We start from the raw sequence: 17,579 nt of genomic DNA, 5'->3' as shown, positions 1-17,579 counted from the left end.
TTGAATGAAAGTGTTTACTAAGTTGAGAGAGAGTTTGTGCAGAGCTCTAGCTTTGGGAATGGCTGATTACAAGAAAGGTTTTGCACTGTTTTGTCATGAACATGATGGTTGTGCTCTTTCTGTTTTAATGCAGTCACATGGAGTAACGAACAAGCCAGTGGCATATTTTTCCACCACACTGCATCTTGTTGGTGCTGCTTTGCCTGGTGGTTTAAAAGCCACTACTGGTGTGAGAAATAGCCAATATTAAGGCATTGTGATGGGACATACTTTAACTGCTTTCGTCCCTCACTCGGTTGAAATTCTCTTGACTCAATCCAAAACCCAATATTTGACCAGTGCCTGTCCTCCTAATGTAGTGATCAAGGGGTGTTTGCGTTTGAACCCCGCCAAATTAATGCCTGTACATGTTGATGATACAGTTGATGTTAATAAAAGGGAACATGACTGCCTCCATGTTACTGAACTGTGCACCAAACCCAGACCTGATACTCACGATATTCCTCTAGAGGAGGAAAATGACCAAGTTGTCTTTGTTGATGGCTCCTGTTTAAGAGACAGTGAAGGTACTCTGAGAGCTACCTATGCAGTTTGCCCACTCTCAGGAGTTGTTGAAACTTCATGGCTTCAAGGAGTCATTTTAGACCAAGTAGCTGAATTGGTTGCTCTTACAAGAGTATGTATCTGAGCAGCTCAAAGTGACAAAATTCACAGATAGTCAATATGGATTTGGTGTTGTACACCCCTCGGGCAGTTATGGCACCAGCGAGGTTTAATTACCTCTTCTGGATCCCCTATTCGAAATGGTGAAAGAATTCATGATTTGTTAAAAGCTTTACAGTTACCTCAGAAGATTGCTGTTGTGAAATATACCACTCATGTAAAAGTGAATGACTATGTATTGTTGGGTAAGGCCTATGCTGACCAAATTGCCAGATATTGTGCACTTCATTGCATCACCTTCTATGAAGAGTGGAGTAATGAAAGTGACACCAGTGAGACACATCCACATTTCTTGCTATCAGTAGTTGATACCTGGGATGAAATTAAGAGGTTGCCGGAAGAGGCAATGGAGGAAGAAAACAGAGGTTGGATAAAATCAGGTTGTGCCCAGAGAGAGGGAGATGATGTCTGGATTTCAAATGAAGGGAAAGTCGTTTTGTCAGATTGTTTGTTGAACTCAATGGTGAGGTATTATCATGGTTACGTTCACCTCGGCAGAGATGCAATGATTCACATTTTCAAACAGATAAGGTACAACCCCAAATTTAGATTGGTTGCTAGAGCGGTTTGTCAGAGATGTGTTATATGCCAACAAATGAATGTAGGGAAACACACTATGTTAATTTGAGCCACATAGGCAGATCGGGAGGTCCACTTAACAGAATGCAACTTGATTTCATTGAGATGCCGGCTTGCAATGGATTGAAGTATGTGTTAGTCATGGTGTATGTTCGTTAAGTGGATAGAGGCTTATCCAACACAAAGGTATGATAGTCTCAATGTAGCTAAGCTGCTGCTCAGGGAACTTATTCCATATATTGGATTCCCGACTTCTTTGGAATCAAATCGAGGAATACACTTTACTAATGAGATCATAAAGTTGTTGTGTGCAGCATTCAACATTGAGCAAAAATTGCATTGCAGTTACCGACCAGAGGCATCTGGATTGGTGGAGCAAATGAACGGAACACTGAAAGCTCGACTGGCAAAGGTTTGTGCCTCCACAGCAATGAAATGGCCTGATGCATTGCTACTTGCCCTAATGAGCATGCGTATCACCCCTAACAGGAAGACAGGACTGTTCCCTCATAAAGTCCTGATGGGTCGTGCAATGAGATTAAAGATAACTTAGTGCTGGAGTATTGCAAAGGTCTAGCTGATGTGGTTCAATCTTTGTCTCATCAAGTTGAAGCAACAACAATTCAACCAGCACAAGAACAATGCCACAGCCAGAAGGCTGGTGAGTGGGTTTTGGATAAGAAGCAGTAAGGAAGACTTGCCTAGAGCTAAAGAGGAAAGGTCCTTTTTAAATCATCTTGGTGACGACAACAGCTGTGAAGTGTGCTGGTCTTCCGAACTTGATCTATGCAAGCCACACGCACAAAGTTCTGTGTCCTCTTGAAAACACAGAGTCTAGTCCTGGAAGAGCAAATGCTGATGAAGAAGTTGTTCAACTTGACAAAGCTGTGAGGACGGAACCAGTGACTGATGCAGAAAACATGCAAAGTGGTGAAGGCACAAGCCGGTTACATATAGACAAAGCCCTTGATAAAGGCGCAAACAAAAATGCAGGCTGGCTGTAAAAATACAAAAGTGCAGGAGAACCCAATCGAAGTCAAAATCAACTGATTCCAATTATTACAGCAAATGTTCTGAAAGCAGTTGCATCCAGGAAAAAAACTGAGAAAGGGGACAAATGGCCTGCAGCTTTACATGAACAGGTTGCTGATAAATTCCCATCAGTAGCAAAAGTAGTCGAAGAGTCAAATCAGAGTGAAGATGAAGATGATGCTGTGAGGACAAAGAAAAGAAAAAGAGTGCCAAGTCACAGATACTCCTCAGCTGAATGGAACTATCTTGTCACAAATTAATGGGAGAACAAGTTTTGACTGTGAGAATTCAGCTGAATATTCTGGAACTTGAAATCGCATTTGAATTGAATTTTGAAATAAGCTTGCCAATTGATCAGCAAAGACATTACACTCTGGACGTTCTGATAAGTGATCAACAGAGTGTGTTCTACTGAAACCGAACATTTGAACTATTTTTTTGATGATTTTTGCTGAGCTCAAGAACTTTCTTGAAGCTTGAGAACTGCTGCAATAGTGCAAAAAGACTTTAAAAGAAATTGTTTGTTTTCATTTTTGTTTGCTTTTGTTTTTTATATAATTTTCTTTTTCTTTCTGTCTCAGACGCCATTAATCCTGTACAGGGCAAACATAGTAGATGTAAATATGCGTGCATTGGTTGGATAATAGTATGTATTGCGAGCATTGTATTGATTGCAGGAATTAATGTTTTAATGAAAGGAGAGGTGCAAAGAACAGAGACTCCAGTGCTGAGAATGGCAACATCTAAGCAGGATACGTTTTATGACAGTGAGGGATTGCTTCACTTAGATGACACAAAGAGAGATTTATTTTCCAATGTACATTATACCTCCCTGTATGGGTATGTGAACATGATGAATGTGCGTGGTTATTATATGTGTGCACAAATTCCTTCATGAGTGCAAGAAGGAATCACCTATCGTAGCTTACCATTAACTTATGTGATTAGTTGTAGTCTATTATTAACACGTTTGTACAACCAGGAGCACATTCAGTATTTTTATTCAAACTTCAACATACTCTTTTCTTTGTTCCCATTAATCATCATTTGAGTAGCATTTCAAAGGCTAGGATTCTTTGAGCCTACGCTGACTTTTGGCACAGCATATGCACACAGGAATAACCTAACATGCATTCTTACACAGGTAGAAAAGAAGTTCATTAACCAGGTAGATGACAGAAGAAAAGCAATGAAAGAAAGGATATAAAAGGGTATTGTTAGCAAGAAGAGATAATTTCACAACACACCTGATACACAATGGTGCTTAGCTTTAAATTGGCAACATGTAGGAGTGCTTTGTATATACAGGCCACCATCAAAAGCTGACAATAAGTTTGTGGGTATGAGTGAATGTTGACATGTATTTCTGTTCAAGAGTATATGGGATTTTTTGCTGAATGGACAAGCCCCTGCTGTACCTGGTGTTTCTTACATCTGTGGTAAGAACGCTTATTATAAATTGCCAAAAGGCTGGTATGGTACATGCTATTTGGGAGTGGTATTCCCGCCATAAACAAACATGTATTAATACGAGGAAATAATATCTGATTAAATTGTATTGTGTTTAATAATAATTTAATGTACTGAAAAATAAATATTAATATATACTAAAAGGATTAATAGTATAAATAGTATGAAATGTTTTCTTCTTCATGTTTTAGCATTGGTTTTAAAAGGCCTCACGTTTTAGTAATTTCCCAGAGGCAATGTTTTAAAAGTGTTAACTCTGCAAAATGATGTTCCTCTGAGCATCCTTTGTGACTTGCTCACTGTGGAAAAGTTATGTTCTTCTGTTGTAACATTTGTCTGTCTTCCTGGGATGAGATAATGTGTCCCCAGGAATAATAGTCTTCAGTACGTATGTATAACCAGCCACAAATGTATTCTACTGTGGAAACTGGTGACCAGGAGAAGAGAGGAAGAGCCAATCGTGAGTGCAGAAAATGAAGAAAGATACTTTTGAAACGTGGATCAGAAGTTATTGGTCGAACACTAAAACACCCCATAGTCTGACCAATAGAAACTTAGTTAGTTGCTTTCTATGGTTAAATATAGCAAAGTTTAGATGGTGTACGCTCAGATTCATTCTTTCTAAGCTAGAGAGATGATGTGCTCCTGTTTCTTAGCACTTTGCTTATGATTCTGTCAGTTCAGATGCATTAAGGCCAAACATTACTGAACTGTTCCCTTTTATGCCATTGCTCAATGAAAAAAACCAGATGCTCAACTGATGAAGATGGTGCTGCTTGCTGATCCATTAAGGAGAGGTATAACCTAATGTGCATTTGTTTCTCCTTACAGATTTTCAAGTTTTCTCTATTTAGAAACTCCAACCACTTGTTTTTGGTTAGCGCCATAGCTACAGGGTGTGAGAAAGTAGCCTCTTTTTAGCATGGTTATCCCCATTTTTGGCCTGTTTGTCAGTGTGTTTAGTTGTGTTACTGGGATCCTGCTAGTTAGGACCCCAATGCTTATGGTTTTTGCCCCACTTGTCAGTATGTTTCACTTTTTTCTGTCAGTATGCTTGACTGTGTCACTGGGATCCTGCTAACCGGGACCCCAGTGCTTATGCTCTCTGTTCCAAAATTTGTCACTACATACTGGTAACCTAGTATTTCATCCCAAATTGGCATACTGGTCACCCATTATAAGTGCCTAGTACATGGTACTTAGGTACCCACGGCATTGGGGTTCCAGGGGATCCCTATGGGCTGCAGCATTACTCTTGCCACCCATAGGGAGCCCATGCAAGGACTTCTACAGGACTGCCATTGCAGCCTGTGTGAAATGGTGCATGCACCATTTCACAACCATTCACACTGCACCAGGTCACTTATAAGTCACCTATATGTCAGCCCTTCCAACCCTGAAGGCTGGGTGCAAAGTACCTGTGTGTGAGGGCACCCCTGCACTAGCAGAGGTGCCCCCACATTGTCCAGAGCTATTTTCCTGGACTTCGTGAGAGTGGAGACTCCATTTTACCCGTGCACTGGACATAGGTCAATACCTATGCCCAGCTTCACAATGGTAACCCCAAATAAGGCCATGTAAGGTGTCTAACAACTGGGAATTGTACCCCAATACGGATTCCAGTATTGGTTGTACAATCCTATGCACTCTGGGGGCTCCACAGTGGACCCCCAGTACTGCCATACCAGCCTTCTGAGGTTTTCCAGGCAGCCCCAGCTGCTGCCATCTCACAGACAGGTTTCTGCCCTCCTGTTGCTTGAGCAGCTCAATCCCAGGAAGGCAGAACAAATGATTTTTTTGGGAGGGGGTGTTACACCCTCTCCCTTTGGAAATAGGTGCTACAGGCATGGGAGGGGTAGCCTCCCAGAGCCTCTGGAAATGCTTTGAAGGGCACAGATCGTGCCCTCCTTGCATAATCCAGTCTACACCGGTTCAGGGACCCCCAATCCCTGCTCTGGTGTGAAAATGGACAAAGGAAAGGGGAGTGACCACACCCCTGTCTATCACCACGCCAGGGGTGGTGCCTAGAGCTCCTCCAGAGTGTCCCTGGGTTTTGCCATCTTGGATTCCAAGGTGGTGGGCACTCTGGAAGCATCTGAGTGGCCAGTGCCAGCAGGTGATGTCAGAGGCCTCCCCTGATAGGTGCTTACCCGGTTAGGTGACCAATCCACCTTTCAGGGCTATTTAGGGTCTCTCCTCCGGGTGTTTCTTCAGATTCGGATTGCAAGACTCCAGCAGGAATCCTCTGCATCCTTTACTTCATCTTCTACCCACAGAACCACAACTGAACCCTCCATGAGCTCTACAGACTGCAACAAAGAAGCAAAGACAACTTCTGCAACATTGTATCTTCAGCTCCTGCCAGCAACTGCAACAATTTCCAGGTCGTGCATCCTCCGAGGACTGTCTGTCTTCAGTCTGCACCAGAAGAACCGAAGGAATCTCCAGTGGAGTGATGGAGTCACTTCCTTGCTTCAGCAGGCACCTCCCTCCAGTTATGACTGTTGGCGTGGGTCCCCTCTCCAGACGATGAGCTTGGATCCAGCAACAGGCTGGTGGACAAAAGTGACCCCGACAGTCCCAACGTCCAACTTTGGTGGAGGTAAGAGCTTGCCTCCCCACGCATGATAGTACCCCCGTGCACTGCGTGACTTACAGTTGCAAAAGCTTGTGTGCGATCTTCCGCGAAGTTCTTCGTACACAGCACAGCTTAGGCCTACAGCACTCCATCCTGCGAAGCACAGCTTCTCCGGCGGTGTGGGATCCCTTTGTGTCATACTGCGTGGGCCTCCATTTGCACCTTCTTTGTCCCCGTGTCCTGTGCATGCTGCCTGGTCTTCTGAGGGCTCTCTGAGTTGCCGAGCACCGCCTCTGTCTCCCCCTCCTGGGTAGAGGCCACCAGGTCCCTCCTGGTCCCAGGCAGCACCATTTCCCTCCAACCGAGATCATTGCGTGTGCCAAGGCTTGTTGGCGGAATCCAGTGATGCAAACCAAACTGCAATCGTCCATCCGGCCTGTGGCATCTTCTGCACCAACCAGGAACCCACATCTGTCTTCTTGGGTGCATAACTGACTTTGTCTTCTCACCGGTGGTACTTCTTTTGCACCTTCATCCGGGTTAGCAGGGGCTCCTGTTCTCCCTGGACTCTTCAATGATTCTTGGATTTGGTCCCCTTCTTCCACAGGTCTTGAGGTCCAGGAATTAATTGTTGGTGTCTTGCAGTCTCTTCTGGTTCTTGCATAATCTTCTATCACAACTTCTTGTGTGTTTCAGGAACCTTACTGTGATTTACTCCTGTTTTCCTGGGTTCGGGTGGGTTCTATTACTTACCTTTAGTGTTTTCTTATACTCCCAGCACCACTCTACACACTACACTTGCCTAGGTGGGAAACCGACTTTCGCATTCCACTATTTTAGTATATGGTTTGTGTTCCCTCTAGACCCACTACAACCTATTGTGATTTTTACTATTTGCACTGTTTTCTGACTGTGTACTTACCTGATTTGGGATACTAGAGTAAATATTGTGTATATTACTTACCTCCTAAGGGAGTATAGTCTCTAAGGTATTTTTGGCATTTGTGTCACCAAAATAAAGTACCTTTATTTTTGTAACACTAAGTATTTTCTTTCATGTGTGTGAGTCCTATGTGACTACAGTGGTATTTCAAGAGCTTTACATGTCTCCTAGTTCAGTCTTGGCTGCTCTGCTACAGCTACCCTAGCTACTAGACACTGACTACATTTCACTAATAAAGGATATCTGGACCTGGTATATGGTGTAAGTACTTTTGGTACCCACTACAAACCAGGCCAGCCTCCTACAGAGGGTTTCCAAATTAATGTTTGTCTTCTTTTCTTTTTGCATGAAGCCCAAACATGCTTATTGAATTGAAGTAACAGTTAAGGATGCCAATTTCTAAATTTGACTGTTTTATATAATTTGATTGTAATTCAATTAATCTGCGATAACTAAGGGGTCGTTACGACCCTGGCGGTCGCTCTGGTGGTCTGACGACTGCAAAGTGTTGGTCCGACAGCTTTGGACGGTGTCTAACCGCCACATTACGACCGTGGCAGTTGCGCCACAGTCGGACTGCCAGCACCACCAGTTTCCCTCCACAGGAGGGGTTGGCGGTGGTGGTGGTCCTAATCCGCCAGGGCAGCGCTGCATGCAGCACTGCTCTGGGGAATACGACCCCCTCTCTGCCAGCTTTTAAATGGCGGTAGCACCGCCATGTAAAGGCTGGCGGAGTCTGGGTACAGGGGCCCCCCGCAGCATGCCCTGTCCTACAATTCACTGATTGCAGACAGTGAACTGCGCAACGGGTGCTGGTGAACCATAAGCACTGCAAAATTGCTGCTGGCTCAATTAGGACCTGCTGTCAAAGTTGTAAGCCGTTCCCCGCTGGGCCAGTGGGCGGAGTTGACTCAGCAGGGAACTCATAATGGGGCCCGTGGGAAGGCAGCCGCACTCGCGGCAACCTGACCGTGGGAGTTTGGCGGGCAGTCTTTTCTGTTCGCCAAACTTAAAATGACACCCTAAATGTATGCTGTTTCTATCATTCATCTATTATTGTTATTCTGCATTGTGATTCTAGAATGTTTATTGATAAATATTCTGTCTAGGTTAAGATTCTTCCGAAGATTTGGTCAGCCTGTGTTATCCTTGTATTTTTATCATTTGGTCTTGTGTTTGAGTTATATGATCTTAGCATTGTTAATCTAAAGATCAATACATGTTTGAACTTTTGGTAAACCGGTGCGGTGATTCATGGCAACATAGGTCATGGTGCCTATAAATTACTGACTCCAAAATTAAAAGTGATGTTTATTGATTTGATTTTGTTAATGTTGATTGCTAGGACATTATTACACTCTAATCTGAGTCCGAAGATATGTGTCAACCTCTAAGGGTAATTGATGGTTACCCGATACGTGTCACCTCATAAATAAAATATCAAAAGAAATGTTTGGACACGCCCACAACACTGCCTTATGCCACAATTCTGCTATTTTCCAAATCAAATTAAGAATGCACCCACCCCTTCATAAGCAGCTCTGGTAACGAGTGTTTTCCATATGTAGCAGTCAATAATGATTTCTCCAAATGACCTTAGTTCTCTAACAAATGAATGGTGTGTTGTTACCGCAAAACATTAAAAAGAAAAGTCTGGGAGTCGCATGCCCCCTCTACCCACAGAAGTGCTTTACATGGAAATACAAAAGTGCAGGTAATCACTATTTAGAGTACCTATTTAAACCTGAAAAATGCTGGTACTCCCCCTTTAAATGTATTGCAACAGTGCTGGGAAAATATTTTGCAGCACCTAAAGACAATGAGACAGGAAGACCCACTTTACCACTGATATTCGTCCCATGACTGAAAGGTGTAGCGTTTTCCAGCACACGCGTGAGAATTAATCGCAGCTTATATTTTTAAGCAAAAGAGGCAATCTTAAATTATATCCAGGTAACCATGACTTTGGCCACACTTGCGAAGCCTATTATGCGGAGTTCGTTGCATAGATCTGCCTCTGACGTATACTTTCTACTTCATCTCTAGCACCGTCCCCAGAGTCTGTAGGTGGTCTTGTCAAACATAGGAAAAAGTACACGAGCCACATACGTCCTGTCTCTCTGTCTGCATAAGGGGGTTTCGGCTACTTCAACGGACACCATTTCCCACAAGGCCATCGGTCGGATCAGGAAGTGAGTGAGTCTCCGGTGCTTGCATTCTGTTGAGCGCGTTGCATTGTGGGAGGGAGGGGGGCTTCCATCATGGCGGCTTCCATTTCTGGTTATACCTTCAGTTCCGTGTGTTTCCACAGCGCCAACAGCGGAGCGGACCATGTGAGCGGGGCAGGGGGAAAGAGGGAGGAGGGCAAGGGAAAGGTGGGCAACTTGTTGTTAGGGATGGTTTGTTGTGATAACTTGGCAGATTACAAGAGAGAGTAAGATCCTGGAGTTAGAGTGTAGTGGGGCGTGGGCAGATGGGGCTAAAAAGAGGAAGCCTCATTAATAGACAGCGACCTGAGGAATGGAACCTCTGACAGCCTGTGTAGTAGTAACGATGAATCGCTTGCCCGGTGAAGCAGTGCCTTGAAAAAACATTTACAGTATGTTCTTTGAGGAACGTGAGTCCTTAAAATGCAGTGTCATGAGAACGAGACTTGTAACAGATAGACATTCATTGACATGTGGGAGGAGACAACCTCTGGAAGCCGACAACTTGGGGAATGACACCAGTGGCAGTACAGACAATTTTGGCAGGCAGTGTACCGTGAATATTGATGCCAACGAGGAATGAATGAGGCCTCGTGAAGGGTGGTTCTCTGAAGAATGTAAGCTAATTAAAGGCCTTTCAGGAATGAGATCTTGTGACGGTGGGCTGAGACCGATATCACAGGCAGCTGGTGGGTGCGTTGAAGAGTAAGCAGCCCTGACAGGTTGAATCCTAAGGAATAGCCACTCCACTCTTCGGTAATGCCCCGAGGAATGAGACTCAATGATCCTATGTGACAGGTGGTCTCTAAAGACGCTCTACCTATTGACAGGTGGTGTCCTAATTAACACGACTTTAGTAAAGATAGTGTCCCTGGGAGTGACACAGTGTGATAGGTGCTGCCCTCAAGATTGAAACCCAGTGACAGGTTGTGCTTTGAGAATGGAGTCCTAATTTGGGCAGAGGATTCAGGCCAAGCGATAGGCAGTGTTCTGAGGAATGGATCACAGTTAGTGACATGAGACCGCTGATGAATGGTGAACTGAGGAGTGAAAGCCACCAAGCTACAGTAGCCCGAGTAATGCAATTCCACTACCTACTTATGTCGCTGTGAACGATACTCCTATCAGGCAATGTTGAGGTCTATGTCCTTAGGTGCCTCGTAAAATACGACCCACTGCTATGTCTTGCCCTCAGGAGAGAAACCTAGTAATAAGTGTGCATTCTTGATCAGTGCCTTTGACTGGTGGCACCCTAAGGAATTAGACCTAGTGACAGTGTCTATATGAGAGAAATCCAGTTGTAGTGTGTTGGGGAGTGAGCCATTCTGCCATGTTCTGCACTGAGGAATCCCCCCTCCCCCACAAGCTATAACTTGTGGCGTGGTCCCTTTAGAATGCCACTTCTGACATGATCTCTGAGAGATGAGACCTGACAGTAGGTGCCCATAGGAATACGACCGGGTGACTCGCAGCACCATGAGCAATAAGCAGTCATGGCAACCAGTCCCTAGAGTTAGGATACCTGGTGACAGGCTTTTCTTTGTCTGAGCAATGAGATGTCATATCTGACCGTAAACGGAGACTTAGGCACCCTAATTTCTTTTTTTATTATTCACTTTTATTTACCCCTACCGTACAGCAGTGAATGCCCGAGGTGCAATACGAGCTACAATTAATAATAGCAGATGAGCAGATGTGTAGATTAGGTGACTGTGCAATTTGAGAACAGTTTGCCACCATTATGTTTTTTAGTAGAAGCCATAGGTGAGGTTTGGGTTAACGTTCTTTGGAGAGGCGTTTGCAAGCTAGAGCATGGCTAATGAATATCCAGGGACAGTGATTTGTAAATTGTGGTATAAGTGGTTGTGCAGATTTGAGCAGTGGGCTTCGGTTTTTCTGTAGAGATTAATTTTAAGATAATTTTTACTATAGGCGTGAAGGAGCAATTCCTAATTAGAACGTAGCATGGTATTTGGAATTTACTTTCTTTCTAGTTTCTTATTTGAAGGTAATGGATTTTCAATATTTAGCTGGTTTCTAAGAGCACGCTTCAACTGTCACTGCATCATAACGAATTGCTCTTTAAAGAGGTATATTATCAGTTCTTTTCTAAATTAAAACAATGTTGGGGCAGACCTTATGGATACCAGGAATGTATTTGGCCTGTTGCATTGTTTTTTGCACTACTCTGCCTCCAGGCTGTTGGTGTCCTGTCTGTGGATGTACTGAAAGCCATAGCAGTTGTAAAATATGTTAGTCACCAGGGGTGTGGAATTTTATCAAATATCTATTTGTCCATGGAACAGGTTGCTTCATACATCTTCTTGACCTGTAAACAATCTACTTGTCCCTTTGATACCATGTAGTGCAGTGACACATTGTGGCAGCAATCTCATTATTTAAGAGCTCTGTTACTAGCCTCTCTAATTATGCCAGGGCTCATACTATTGTAGGGGTTTAATATTAGCAATTCCTTTATTATGGCACCTTTCAACAGATCAACATCCTGAGGCTGTAGATGGGGGTGAGCAATAATTCTAAGACTAGAATGCCCTTTTAGACTGTGTAAACTCAATAACATGCATTCTTTAAGGGTTTTCATCATCTCGTCTGTAATCATTTCCATGCAGAGAAAGGTTGGAAATTTACTCCTGACAAGGGCAGAAATAAAACTACTTCCTGGGTTGAGAAAAAGTGGTTGGAGGGAAAGAGAATTTGTAAGCACTCAACAGATTTGACATGAGCAAATCTACACATGCGTATTTGCTCATGCTAAAATGCAATTCGGAAATATTTTGCTTTTCTTGGCCTACCTCTGTAAGTTCATGTGAATTCATGAGTGCAGTAAACCTGCACGAATGGGAGAACATTTACTGTTTGTACACTTTTGTGATTTTTCTTGAAGAAGTGGACCCCTAATTGGTTATCCAAAATGTTTTGTTTTTATTAAAATTCTAACTCTCTGTATTTATTGGCTGTCTTCACTTTGAGTAACAACATTCTACTCTTTCACAAGGAACATATTGACACATAGATTTGTTCAGTTTTCTGAACTACTATAGCAAGGTGTGCTTTTTAAGACCAAAAATATTTTTTGCTTTGCCAATGTTTGTTATGATGGTGAGGGCCCGACAGCTCCCACAACAATAACATTTTTACAAAAACTAAGTCAAAACACGGCACACATTGACAAAACCAAAAGGTTAATCACCAAAGTCAGAGCTATTGGCTTAGCTAATGCTAGTTTATTTTCATGTTTCCCATAATCTTTTTGGAAATGGTTACACTGATCTTTCCATTATGAATATCTTTTTTGGAAAAAGTACCATGCATCAACACATTTCACTGAATGATGCTTCAAAGAAATGGTACCTAAATTTCACAGTAGCAAAACGTTTTTTTCCTGTTTGCATTTTTTTGTGCACATTGTATTTTGAAAGCCGATATTCCATAATCTTGCTTTCAAGCTTCTGCAAATATTTGCATCAAACCAGAGAGTATGCTGGTAGCATTATACATAGCTGCATATTATCAAACTTTGCAAATGTGTGTACACATTTTTATACTACAACAACTGTCAGTGCAGTTCGAGCTTACGTTTTCTTAGTCTTCACCCTAATAATAAAGACTTTGCATTAGTGAACCATAAATATTAGTTTGAACATCACTAACATTTGGGCACAAATATTACCTTATTTGCAGGCAGTGCTCTTCCTTGAACCATAATGTGGTACTGTAACTGGCAGCTAAAGGGTTTGTGCTGCAGGGGTCTGGGCCTACTTGTCCTAAGGAGAACATAAACATAAAAACATGTTCTCCTTGACCCCAAACAGTATGTCCTGAGAGTCGGTGGTCATATAAGCATAAGTGCGTGGCAGTTGTGATGGCTTTTTAGATGATGCAGCTCATTTTGAAGATAGTGTGGGCTGGCACTGCCAGCCAGTGGAGTTATTTGAGGGTGGGGGTTGATGATGTCGTAGTTTTTCAAGCCAATGAGACATGCTGATGCATGTCCTTAATAGAGGCAAGTGTGGCCTCTGTGAGACTTTGGGGCATCGTAGTGCCACCATTCATGTGCGAGTGTGCGAGAGCTCGAACAGTGGTTCTGAATTCAATTCTGGTAAGAATGGCTTTGCTTTCTTTAGTGTAGAGCTTGGTACCATGCCATCTTAATTTTATTGGTGATATTTTCTTTGAGAGTAAGATCGGTCTCCAGGGTGGATGTCAATGACTTGGCACTGTGTGAAAGTTGCAGTTTGAATCTGTCAAAGTTCATACCGTTGATCTAGGTTTGAACTAGATAGTGCCTATTCTTGACAAACAGCAGTCATTCCCTTTTAGTAGAGTTATGCCTCAGGTAGGTGTTGGCATCTGAATGATATACAACCAGCGTTTAAGGCATTGGTTGTCTGGAGCAGAGGAGACCTTCAAATAGAGCCTGAATGTCGTTAGTTTATTGGTGAATTTTTTTGTTATCTCGGATGAGAGCCCAAGGTGTTCCATGTTGAGGTTAAAGATGACAGGGTACAAGATAGGACACTGAGAACATTGCAGGTGCTCAGGTCTTCTTGGGCCTGGTGATGCCCATGTGAAGGAACTGATAATGGCTCGATAAGTAGGATGTAAACTAGTGAGTCCTGTTTGAGACTTTGTGGTCTGGATGAGGTTGTAGATACTGTTGAAGGCATTTGACAGGTTAAGTAATGTCAGAAGGAAAGGGTCATCTTTTTCTCTGGTCAGGAATGGATAGTCTGTGAGTTTGTAAGGTAGTTGTCGCTGTGCTGCAGTATGTTCTGAAGTATACAAAAAGTTATAGATGGAATACTTGAATTAATCTCAGCCACTGGTAATTACTCTGACTGCATCCGAATCCATCACTCCTTGTATTCCGGTTCAGGGAGGGCCTGGCAGTTCGGGCTAGACTGTTCCCATTGGAGCAGGGTCAGGACTGATTTGTGTATTGCTGAGTCCAAACTAAGGTGGCATGGAGTGCAAATTAATGATGGACTTGAAAGCAACCCCCAAGTAATTACCAATGGCGTTTTGTGTATACTGCAGTATGATCTGAAGCTGAATTTATAGCCATGTAGGAGATGGTTGGTGTTAATGTGGTCTTGAAGTAGGGCGGTGAATGCTTTTTCAATGTGAGCTTGCTGATGCAGGGTAGGTGAACAGTAGGTTGATAGCTGACAAGGTCTTATTTGCTGTGCGTGTTAAACATTTGCAAGACTTTGGAAAGTACAGTAGAATTGCTCACCTGATTGTATAAGCTACCCTACTTGTAGGGGGTACTTTCCCCATAGTTTAGGGTTGTAGGATGATTGAGGTTTCTGCATAGAGGTAGTCTGAGCTTTGAGTTAGATCTTGGGATAACCTCATGCAGATACTCCCAACATTGTACTACTTGGCCTCCACAAATGCCTAAAAATTGCTTTGGAGGGGGTCTGAAATGTTTAGTAAGTCTCAGCTTACTCCTAGCTAAATGAGAGATTGTAAAGACGTGGAGAAACAGAGAAGCACCTTGGGCCTCGGTGAGTTACTAGGTAGCATGGATAGGTGATGTCTTTTAGACACACACATGTATTTGGATGAGTTTGAGTTGCCTCCCCCTGTAAACACAATGTGATTTGGGGTCAGTGCCTAGAACATTTTACCATTGCTACTTGGTGGTGACATGGGCTGGAATATGCTCATTTGCTGCAGACCTCAGGAATCTCCTGTACCATTAAACTACTTGTGGGAGAGAGGCAACAGGGGAGGTTCTGAGTTGTCATACTGTTGCTCTCTTTTGTGCTGGCAACTGATTGCTCTCTTTCATATTGCTGTTGTCATTACCACACTAAATTTCATAATTTTGTTGCTTGTTCTCAAACTCCTATGGAGCTGTTTATATAAAAAAAACATTTATTTAACTCCAGGCAAGAGGTGTAAAGGATTGTACACTAGCTTTTAGGGTGTAGGAAGACAAATCTTAGATTCATTTCTGAGGTGCAGTTTTGCAGGAATGACTAGAAACAGGCTGTGGAATTTGGTGTCAGTGGTGAAAACATTGATTTTGCATAAGATTGACAATGGAGCAAGCAGATTTGTAAGGGTCGACAGTATGAGCTTTGGAGTCTAAAGTTAGGGTACAATAATTCAAAGATATAGAGGGGGTGAGTGTTCGGTATTGGATAATGGTCAGTATTAGAAAGATTACATTGAAGGAGGTTCATGGACTTTGGCTTCCAAATTCATTGAGGCAGTTTTTCACCTAGTAGTGTCTCTCACATCTGTTACCTTGATGGAGAATGTTTCTAAAGTAAATGCTTATTAGTATTAAAATCGTACATAGTATTTCTGTGTAAATTTTGAAGAGAGATGGCAGCAGTAGAGCTTTGAGGCATTCTGTAATGCACGGTCTGCACAAATTGTCAACAGTCTGACATGAAGGATGAGAGCTTCTGAGTTGTAATAATCATGCATGGGGAATATCTAATCAACAAGTTGAAGGATGCTGTTCTCAGTGCTATAGCTAGACTGGAATCTAGAGCAATAGAGTCAAAGGGCATAATGTGAATTGTTGTTCTAGATGATGCTTAGCACTACCTTTCAGAATATTACTGGAATATGTTTCATTAGCTAGGGTGTGACAGTATCATTAACGCAACACGTCTGTTTCATATTATGGAGAAAGGTTCTTGAATTCCACAGAGTTTCTCATAACAAACTGACTATTTTGAAATTGATGAATCAGTTGGACCAGGCACTCTTCTTCTGGATTTTGACTGAGTTTTCACAGAACACTGTAACTGGGACAGCTTAAGATGGCAATCATTTGGTCTGGAAGAAATGCTATGCTGATTTTAGTATTGTATTTGCTTTGTGCAATATTACTTGGGATTTTAAGTCATTGATGAGGACTTGGGGCTATGTGCTTATGCCAGAGCTTTAAATGCATAGCATTCTGTTTCTCTCCAGGGCTCGAAAAATTATAAAAATGTTACTAGACCTGCAGGTTGAGTAACTTAAATAGTCTACTTGACCTAACTGTAATGACCTTGAACCGTAAACGGGTTTCAAATTGTGTGATCCTAGACAAATAGTTTACAGAGTCGCCTTATTTCAATGTAAAAATGTGATGTGTCCATGTTGCATTTCCTGTCGCGAGCATTAGGCCTACCCACGTAGGTGAGGTACCATTTCTATCAGGAGACTTTGGGGAACACAGAATAGCAAAACAAGTGCTATTTCCCCTGTCTTTCTCTACATTTCTTCCTTCCAAATATAAGACAGTGTGTAAAAAAGACATCTATTTGAGAAATGCCCTGTAGTTCACATGCTAATATGGGCACCCCAGAATTCAGAGATGTGCAAATTACCACTGCTTCTTAACACCTTATCTTGTGCCAATTTTGGAAATAGAAAGGTTTTCTTGATACTTATTTTTCACTCTTTATATTTCAGCAAATGAATTGCTGTATATCCGGTATAGAATGAAAACTCATTGCAAGGTGCAGCTCATTTATTGGCTCTGGGTACCTAGAGTTCTTGATGAACCTACAAGCCCTAAATACCCGAAGCAGAAGTCAAGCAGACGTAACGGTATATTGCTTTGAAAAATCTGACATCGCAGGAAAAAGTTACAGAGTAAAACGTGGAGAAAAAAGGCTGTATTTTTTCACCTCAATTTCAATATTGTTTTTATTTCAGATGTTATTTTCTGTAGGAAACCCTTGTCGGATCTACACAAATTACCCCATGCTGAATTCAGAATTTTGTCTACTTTTCAGAAATGTTTTGCTTTCTGGGATCCAGCACTGGTTTCACACCCGTTTCTGTCACTAAGTGGAAGGAGGCTGAAAGCACAAAAAATAGTAAAAACGGGGTATGGCCCAGTAAAATGACAAAATTGTGTTGAAAAATTAGGTTTTCTGATTCAAGTCTGCCTGTTCCTAAAAGCTGGGAAAATTGTGATTTTAGCACCGTAAACCCTTTGATGCCATTTTCAGGGGAAAAACCACAATCCTTCTTCTGCAGCACTTTTTTCAAATTTTTTTTTTTAACA

The 17,579-nt window shown here is 42.5% G+C and overlaps 1 protein-coding gene across 1 annotated transcript in view; it reads left to right on the top strand.

Moving 5' to 3' along the window:
- The first annotated feature begins 9,557 nt into the window (after nucleotides 1-9,557).
- The window catches only part of ABRAXAS2 (abraxas 2, BRISC complex subunit), a 222,665-nt gene continuing 214,643 nt past the window's right edge, over nucleotides 9,558-17,579 (top strand). The window contains exon 1 of the mRNA XM_069239121.1: nucleotides 9,558-9,658. Coding sequence (XP_069095222.1) covers nucleotides 9,587-9,658 — 72 coding nt within the window. The 5' untranslated portion in view covers nucleotides 9,558-9,586. The remainder of the gene's footprint in view (nucleotides 9,659-17,579) is intronic.

This window comes from Pleurodeles waltl, chromosome 6 (assembly GCF_031143425.1).
Source record: "Pleurodeles waltl isolate 20211129_DDA chromosome 6, aPleWal1.hap1.20221129, whole genome shotgun sequence".
In the NCBI taxonomy this organism is placed as follows: Eukaryota; Metazoa; Chordata; class Amphibia; order Caudata; family Salamandridae; genus Pleurodeles; species Pleurodeles waltl.
Note: the sequence above shows the minus strand (reverse complement) of the source record. Positions and strands in the feature narration are given on the sequence as shown.